Source organism: Limulus polyphemus, unplaced genomic scaffold, assembly GCF_000517525.1.
Source record: "Limulus polyphemus unplaced genomic scaffold, Limulus_polyphemus-2.1.2 Scaffold2003, whole genome shotgun sequence".
NCBI lineage: Eukaryota > Metazoa > Arthropoda > Merostomata > Xiphosura > Limulidae > Limulus > Limulus polyphemus.
Genome location: NW_013667613.1, coordinates 1 through 9,368, shown reverse-complemented (window position 1 = coordinate 9,368; position 9,368 = coordinate 1). Strand labels below are relative to the sequence as shown.

Genomic DNA, 9,368 nt, shown 5'->3' with positions numbered 1-9,368 from the left:
GGAGAAGGACCAGGTTGGTGTTGAATTTTTTCTTGTAGTAGGGTTATACAGTGCTAAACAATTTTAATATTCTGTGTTATTAATTGAATAGTTGTTTATGTACCAGCTGCCCAGTGTCAGCTAACAATACGACGAACTAAATTGTGACGGAATGCTACAAGTTCTTCAAATACCTATAGAATAATAGGTTTATTTTTTGTGAGTGTAAAGACTTAAATATACCATTTCGATTCTGTTATTGTTTGAACTTGTTATTTTCCCCACCTTTTTTTTTCTCTCTCTAGGCTTTAATAACCTTCACAAAACTATTATGAAAAATAAAACGGGCATTTGGTTCAAGGAGGAATTTTACTGTCTTATCCTAGCAGATACGTGATGTTGCGGAAATGTTCATTTTTAATACTTTTGTATGCTGTATTTTTTATTAAGATGGTTTAATGTTAATTAGAAGGAGCTGAAGGTCGTAATGATGACGCTAAGTTAAACCTAAAAAGCTCTAAAGATTTACGTTAGGTTTTTCTAATACTTTAAAGTATAATTGTAAATACGGGATTAGCGAAGCATCGAGATGATAGTTGAAAAGGTCTTTAAGAAATAATAGTGAATCAGTCAGTGTTTTTCGTTTCAGTCATAAAATAAATTTATTTCCACATTAGTGTAATGCAGTTGGTATCATTTGTGAATTTAGGCCTACAACAAGTTACAACAGTGTGCAAGTAAAGACAAGCTTAACGAAACGATAGTGAAAAAATAAAATTTTTTATCGTTTACGTGGACTGTACTTTGAATTAACATCACCAAATAATTTTAAAAACCCGTCAACAAACGAACGTTACGTAGCTGGTGTCACAAGTTGGATTGTGGGGAACTAAAATAGAGCTTTGATGAACTTAAAACTTTAATTAAAAAAGATCAAGAGGAAAGACCTACTGAGATAAGGGAACCTGCTGGACATAATAAAAAGTGAAAGGAAGAACTAACTGAAAGAGACAGAACATTCAAATAAAAACAAGAAGACATAAGAAGGAAATTAAGGTCCAAAAGAAGAGCAGGAATAATGAGACAGAACGTTTTTAAAAAAATAGAAAGCTAAGTCTATGAAGAACGTGACGGTAATTTAAAAGGATTAAAACAAAGTGGATGTACTATTAAAATCAAATCTTATGTTTCATGTACCGCGTTCAAAGAGAAAAATGTATAATTTTTAATGTAGCTTTTAATGCTGATTTCAGAAAAAGAAATTAACATTTTTTGCTTGCGAGACAAAGGAAGTACTTTTAGCATTATATATACCTATGTATTTAAGATAATTGCAAGACATCAAGACAATACAAATTATTTCAATGTGAAAATTCAGAAATATTCTTAAATATTTGCTTGAAGAAATCATTTTCATGCCTACGACACCAAACGAACTCGCAGAGATGAGTCAGTTCTGTTACGATTGGTTCCGCAATGTCGCTTCTTACGTCTCTTAACTACATTCCCAGTACTTTTAAACGGGAAGAATGGGAAAATATCTTCATTTTTAAATTCTTTTTTTTAATTAAATTGATTTTTTTTATTTAAATAAACGTGTAATTATTTACTGATTAGTATAACTTCATCTAACCTCGCATAAACTGACCTAACCTAACAAAATAAAATATTTCTTTTCATTTCTGCAAATTTCAATTTATTTCTAAATCAGCATTAAAAACTACATTAAAAAAATATATATTTAACGAAATGCATGAAAGAAAAGATCCAAAATCAAATATAACTCTGAAAACAAGATCGACGAAGCTATTGGAGTTGTTCAAAGATTACAACAGCAAGTTTGAAAAACTGCAGAAGGGTATTAAAGGTGCAGAGAGGCTGTAATCGCAAAATTGAAGGAAGAAAATACACCGACGTAGGAAAGAGTATTGGTTACAAAATGAAACATTTTAGTGCTTCTCGTTATGAGAACGTGATCAGTGCCAAGAAAAGTGAAAATCCGACATGTTTCTTTAAATACTGTTTAGATATATTGTTTACTGGAAAAATCGCTCATAATAAATGTTTCAACTGGCATTTCCATGTGCGTAAGAATATTAACGTTTTTTTTTAGTTTTGTGCATCGCTACTCTCGTCTATACAAGAGTAGCTTTATTCAACCTCCCATCTTCCAAAACGTTTTTAATAAGCATATAGGAAGTGTATTTGTTTTATTTTTTATCCTAGATGCATTTTTTTGGGCTGGAACTACACCCGAGCCTTCCCCCGAAGGTTTCATTGTCCCAGATGAGAATGAAACGTGAGTTAATGATTTTAAACCTTGCTTATTTTATTTCAGTGTAATGCATTTTGTTGTTGTTGTTGTTGTTTTTTTTTTACTGCTACATTTAGATATTCAAACGGGTAACGAGGTTTTTTTTTTGTTTGCCTTTAGTCTTGTTTGAAAGGTTTAAAGATGGGATGCTTCTTAAAAATAAATTAAACTTAAAGAAATGTTAGGAATTATCAAAGATAAAATGGTTAAAACTGGGGTTTATAGAACATAATGTGAATGTATTGGAATTTATATTGGTCAAACTAAAAGGAACTTAAAACGCGTTATAGGAATATAAGACACGTGGGAAAAAGAAACTGCAGCTGTAGTAGAAAAATTACAAACACAACACTCAACTGTATGGGACCAAACTACCCAGCCTCATACTCTTAGTAATATTACAGCTGTAAATATACGAGAGTGTTAGAAATAAAGTATTACATCTAGATAAGTCCTATATAGGACTTATATATCTATATAAGTGTGTGTTATGTAAATAACACACTTACTACATCATGACGTACAGAAAAATCGTCTTGTAAATAATTCCTTTAGACATCAAAATTCGTAGTGTTTTAAGTAGGAGCCGTTAATAGTTTAACAAAAAAAATATTTGTGTAAATATGAAACTTATTTTAATTATGTTAAAATCCAAGGAACTTGTGTACATATTTAAAACACTCAAATGATAAACATTGTATAATACACAATTAATTTTACTTGAAAACCGATCAACGATCGTAAAAGAATTACGTATTTCGAGAATGACTTCGAAATGTCTTTTACGACTGTTGATCGGTTGTTTTAAATAATATTGTGTATTATACCACGTTGATCGTTTGAGTATTTTAGTTACACGATTTTAAACATTACACAAGTGTTGACCATTCATAATTACTGTCATATTTTCACTTGGTTTGTTTCTTCCAACAGGAAAAATATCCTAGGAAGATATAATAACCAAGACATTTCAATTAAGTTGCCAGATGGAAAAACAATTAAAGACGTTAAATGGTTGAGTGTGTGGTGCAGACAGTTTACAGTAAGTGCATTTTACTGTTACATCTATAGTTTAAACAATAGTTAAATCATTCTTGTGTAATTTATTATAAACATAATTTGTATAAATTGGTATTTAGTTATGCAGACAACCTTTTAACACTGAAGTTGGCTTTTTATACACTTTTTTTTTAATACCTTGGACTGAATCTTGGTAACTACTTGATACAAGAACATAGTAACAGATAGCCACTTACTTAGTTCACTGAGGTATTTTCATTCACTTGTTTTTAATGTGGACTCGGTGGTTAGGGCGCTTCACTCGCGATCTGAGGGTAGCGGTTTCGAACCCCCGCCCCACCAAACATGCTCGCCCTTTCAGCCTTTTATCCCAACTCCTGTTTTATTTTGTTTTATCCTAACTCCTCCCACCTATTCGTTGATAAAATAGTAGCCCAAGAGTTGGCGGTGGGTGGTGATGACTAGCTGCTTTCTCTCTAGTCTTTCACTATTAAATTAAGGACGACTAGCGCAGATAATCCTCGTGTAGCTTTGCGCGAAATTCAAACCAATCAATCAGTTCTTAATGTGGTGGTGGCGATTTATTTTTAATAGCACAGAAATGTTATTAAATGTTGATTATATTTTGATGGAACAGTTAGGCTTAAGTTTCATTATGTGTTAAGGGATTGAATATATAGTTCAATGTTTCTACTAAATGATTCACAACTACTAGACATAATTATTACACTTTGAATACTACTGAAACCAAGTTGTTTATTCTTCAATTCTTGAATGTTTTTTTGTCTTTCTTAACCATTAGGTAAACTTTGGTTCACTTAAAATACCAGCTGATTTGGAACTTCCAGAATCTCTAGTCCTTGGAGGAATCCCAAATTTTGCTCATGGAGTGAAATCAGATCCTGTCGTCATAAAAGATGCTAAAACAATTTACATACCCAATCTAATGTATGATGGTGCAGGTCCAGGTATATTCAAGTTACACGTGTTCACTATTGTTAGATATTGTTTTTTTTACTTTGGTTTTAAAATTTTGCACAAGCCCCCTTTTTGCAGTGTATGTGAATATGTATGTATTAATAAGCTCTTATTACAATATTCTTTTTGTCTTGAAGTGTGGTACTTTAAATTGTTAAAGTGCATTACTAGTGTATCAACTTTTATGAAGAGTATCATCCTAGTGTGATCAAGGTTGAAGAAATTACCACAGGAAAAATTATATGCATGTTATCATTCTTCACCAACTTCTGAGATCTTGCATTATCTCCCCTTCAACATTATTTGTTTTTTAATTGATTATTAGTTAATTAGCCTTCTCGTTTTTTTATTTCAGATGCTTTTTTCTTGGTGGGAAAAGGAGATAAACCTCATAGTGATGGTGTGACTAAAGTTCCTGATGAACGAGGAAGGTATGTTAATATGTAGCATAAGACGTTTTCCATTATTAGATATTAGATATTGAACTAGTTTTAATTCTTTAAATGATGGGGGAGGGGGGTACAAAATGAACTTAATTATTTTTTGTTAACAAAAAGGAAGTGAATTAATTATTAAAGATCAATAAGCGTTGCAAGAATCAAAGATTAGTTAACATGAACTAGTAGTTTGTATTGTCTTAGAAACCATTTAAATGTGTAAGTAATATACATAACATCAAACGGAAATTAGTTAACTATAAAAGTGGTAAATAACTTAAATTGCTGGAGATACTGTTTCTCTGAATATTAAATGCTAACTTAATTCTCTACAGCACTGGTGTTTTGCATGGCTACAAAGGGGAAGATATTACTCTAATGTTACCCGGTGACCTAACGTTTTATGATATTGACTGGTTTTCTCTTTACTGTATTGAGTTTCAAGAGAACTTTGGTCATGTTATTATCCCCAAAAACTTGAATGTACCTGCTAAAGTAAAGAGGGCAGCATCTGTTACAGAAGGTAAATATTGGTTGAGTTACTTACAGAATTGTCTTTTTTTTTTTTTCCTATAAAGAACAATTAACTTTATAGAAGCTAAGAGGTATTTCTGTGTGATAAGAATGAGTCAAATCCTATATTTAGTTTGATCATTTCTTGCATTTCTGTAATCTTCTACAGTTTAAGTGCATTATGCCAAACATTGCTTTTTTGTAACTATAAATAACATCTTTTAATTTCTTAACTTTGACATCTAATTCTACTGTTATAAGTTTTTATTTATTTTTGCATAGGTATTGATTTCAAAATGAATAATATGAAAGGAAAATACTTTGGAAAGTACATTGGAGATTTCAAGAGTAATGCACATGGAGTTATGGGAAAAGTCTATGCTGCTAGCCCAAACACCTTTTATATAGAGAACTTTAGCTATGATGGACAAGGTCCAGGTAATTTTCTTTATCAGAATTGAAAGTATGTATTATTAACAAATGGACAGGTATTTACAACAAGTGATTTGAACAGCCTACAACTTTTTTCTTGTTGTTGTTTAAATCATTAGTTTATTTAAAAGGTAAGGTCAAACATAAATGGTTAACTTGCATTATTATCCTTAGATATTGACATCTGTCATTTGGGTGTTTGTTGTTACAAAAACAAAATTCAATCACTGTAACCTAAATGAATCCAACAAAGTTCAGCTTTAACCATGGCCTCCATATTCTCTACAGTTGTTGAGTGTATATGATGCTTTTACTATTTTGAACTTTTTCATTACAAGAAATGTAGATAACTTTTAAGTCTTGTGCTAACTTTCTGAAAATAACATTTATTTTACAATGCAGATGCTTTCTTTTGGGTGGGCACATCACCAGATCCCTCTCCTGATGGGACTATTGTACCTGATGAACTTGGCACGTATGTACTGTGATTTTTTTTTTTTTTTCAAAATTGTATTTCGTTTGTTTATTTTAAACTCTTTGGTTTGTGAATAATGTTAAATAGCACCATTATTTAAATTTTAGTTTTGAATTTAATGTCAATGTTTTTTTTTTATTTATTATTATTCAAATTGCATATGTTTGCATGATTCTTTCTGTTGTTTTTTTATAGATGTCTATGAAATGGCTGTTTTACTGCAATAGAAAACAACGTAAATAATGCCAAACCTTTCTGTAGCAGTCTTTGATTTATATTGATTTTAAATTAGATCTTTTAATTCTTTTGGCAGAACAAATGTGCTGGGATCCTATGACAACAAGGGCATTGCAATTACACTACCTGAAGGAAAAACTATTAACGAAATAAAATGGTTAAGTGTATGGTGCAGAAAGTTTACTGTGAGTATTGTTTATTCTTTGTTAATTGTTTTACTAATACATTTTTTTTTTTTTTAATTATTGCATTATGGTATTCTGTGTGTAAGTGAACACTTAGTTTATTTAACTTTCATTTTTAAATCTTAAGGAAACGTATATCCATACTCAATAAGACTAATGTCGCAACTGATGGTTCTGCAGATGGCTTGCTAAGAAGTGATCCAATCATGTTAGAATGTGTTTATCAATTGTGTGGCCTTGTACAAAGAAAATACCGTATTTTTCGTGGTGTAAAAACGCACTTTTTTCCCAAAATTTCATGTCAAAATCTGCTTGCGTCCTATACATCAAAGGTATGAATAATATATGTGTGTATATGTATGTATGTATGAATGCGTGTGTGTGTGTATATATACACTCGCACGCACGATATACACAATCAATGTGTAAACATAATTAATAATAAAAAATAATAAAAATAAATTATAGTAATGTATGAGAGTGAATAAGCTTGTAAATACACGCCGATCCCTGTTTAATGTGGAACAGAATGAGGCCATTTTAGGCCTAACTTTAACAAATAAAAAAATCTTTTTTTGAGTGCTTGTTTTGGATTCAAATGTGCAATGCGCTTGACCAATCAGAGCGCTTAATGCAATTAGCGTCGGTAATCGCCTAATCGGTATTTCAATTTTCATTTGATACCCGGCAGTCTAGCACGTGCTTACTGTCAAGTTGGATGCGTCACCGAAAGCCGAAGTACCGTATCTTAGGCCTCGGGAGGAAAATAGTTGTTTCTTAACTTTTCGTTCTATTTTTTCACCCCATACGATCTCTAAAGAAAACTGTCACACACAGCTAAATTTAAATTAAATGTGATTAATTATGCAATAGAGCATGGAAACTGAGCTGCCGAAAGATATTTTGGTCTTCCACCAACAGAAAAAATGATTCGCTGCTAGCGCGAACAAGAAGAAGAATTGAAAATGATTAAAAGTGATAAACGCAATTTCCGAGGGGAAAAAAAACAATGGCAAGATCTCAAATAAATTGTAACATTTGATGTTCCAAGCAATAGAACAACTGATATAAAAGGTACTAAAAGTATTACTGTTAAGACTGCTGAACACGAAAAAACGCATTATACAGTGGTGCTAGCATGCTGTGCAGATGGAACAAAATTACCACCAATGTTAATTTTTAAAAGAAAAACAGTGACCAAAGAAAATTTAACCAGCGTATATGAAAAAGGATGGATGGATGAAGACGGAACACTACTTTGGTTTGAAAAAAATTGGTCCAAACGTCCAGGATGCTTATTTAAAAAGCCTTCTCTCCTTGTCTGGGATTCCTTTAGAGCTCATAAAACGGAAAAAATAAAGGAAAAAGCTAATGAGCTAAACACAGCTGACTGTTATACCCGGCGGTTTAACAAGTCAACTGCAACCTCTCGATGTTTCTATTAACAAACCCTTTAAGACTTTAATGAGAGAGGAATGGAACAACTTGATGCAGCAGGAAGATTTTGCTACGACCCCTACAGGACGAAGGAAGAGACCGACGCTTGTTCAGGTCTGCATGTGGGTGAATAATTCATGGGAAAAGGTAAGAAGTGATATAGTGATTAAGTCACTTAAGAAATGTGGTATTATCAGTAACGCAATGGATGGATGGGACCGAGGATGACATTCTCTTTGACCATAATATTGGATCCAATGATTCCTTTCCAAGCGAGAGTGAAATCAATGAAAATTTTGTAGGCTTTGAACCAAACTAAGTAACAGTAAACTTTTTTTTTATTTGCGGTATTTTCTTATTTTAATGTTTTGAGCTCTTTTGTGTTTAGAACAATATATACTGTTGCGTCAGCGAGATCACGTGACTATTTTGATGCCACCTATTTTCTAGAAGTATCTTGTTCCTTCGTGAATGCCCTAGCATTTACTAGATAGGGTAGTCTGGTATATAAAAGAGGGTGACAACGTGACGCAATTATGTGTAGGTAATGAGTAATTGAACTGCAGTCAGAGAGAGACATATTGTTGAAGTTAGGAGACTTGATGGCTGCAATACAAGAACAGCAAAAGAAACAAAAAGAACGAGAAGAAAAATTACAACAGTTGTTAGAGGAAAAAGACAAGAAACAAGAAGAACGAGAAATTAAACAAGTAGAGAGATTACAGCAGTTGTTGGAGGAAAAAGAAAAGAAACAGGAAGAGAGACAACAGAAGTTGCAAGAAAACCTGCAACAGCGGCAGCTCGAACAACAAAATAAACAAGAAGAGATTACAGCAGTTGTTGGAGGAAAAAGAAAAGAAACAAGAAGAACGAGAAAAGAAACAAGAAGAGAAATTACAGCAGTTGTTGGAGGAGAAAGAAAATAAACAAGAAGAGAGACTACAACAGTGGCAACTAGAACAAGAAAGGAAACAGGAAGAAAGTCAGCAGCAACTACAGAAAAATCAACAACAATGGCAAAAGGTACAAATGGAAAACATTAGTAAATTTAAAAGCGAATTATATACGTTAAAGGACGATCTATTGTCTTTCACACAAGGAGGATACATTGACCATCGACTTAATCAGCCCCAGACAATGACAAGCCCTATCCAGACCCTGCAGCTAAACCCTAATGCAGACATATTCAGTCCCGTTAGAAGTCACATCCCAGGTATGAATGTCAGTACTAGAAGTGATCCAGTGCGAAGGAAGCCACAGGAATTCGATGGGAAGGCACCGTGGGAAGCATATAGAGCACAGTTTGAGTTACTGGCAGAGATGAATGGATAGACAGAGGAGTCAAAAGCAGGACTGAATAT

At 32.6% G+C, this 9,368-nt stretch overlaps 1 protein-coding gene across 1 annotated transcript in view; it reads left to right on the top strand.

Annotated features, from left to right (window-relative positions):
• LOC106465624 (protein Skeletor, isoforms B/C-like) overlaps positions 1–8,154 on the top strand; it is a gene marked incomplete at its 3' end in the record, with an annotated part of 9,927 nt that extends 1,773 nt beyond the window's left edge. The window contains exons 2-11 of the mRNA XM_013925859.1: positions 5–13; positions 2,206–2,278; positions 3,227–3,335; positions 4,116–4,281; positions 4,647–4,722; positions 5,064–5,251; positions 5,524–5,679; positions 6,076–6,148; positions 6,462–6,570; positions 8,029–8,154. Of these exons, the coding sequence (XP_013781313.1) occupies positions 5–13; positions 2,206–2,278; positions 3,227–3,335; positions 4,116–4,281; positions 4,647–4,722; positions 5,064–5,251; positions 5,524–5,679; positions 6,076–6,148; positions 6,462–6,570; positions 8,029–8,154 (1,085 nt within the window). The remainder of the gene's footprint in view (positions 1–4; positions 14–2,205; positions 2,279–3,226; positions 3,336–4,115; positions 4,282–4,646; positions 4,723–5,063; positions 5,252–5,523; positions 5,680–6,075; positions 6,149–6,461; positions 6,571–8,028) is intronic.
• Between the last annotated feature and the right edge of the window lie 1,214 nt (positions 8,155–9,368).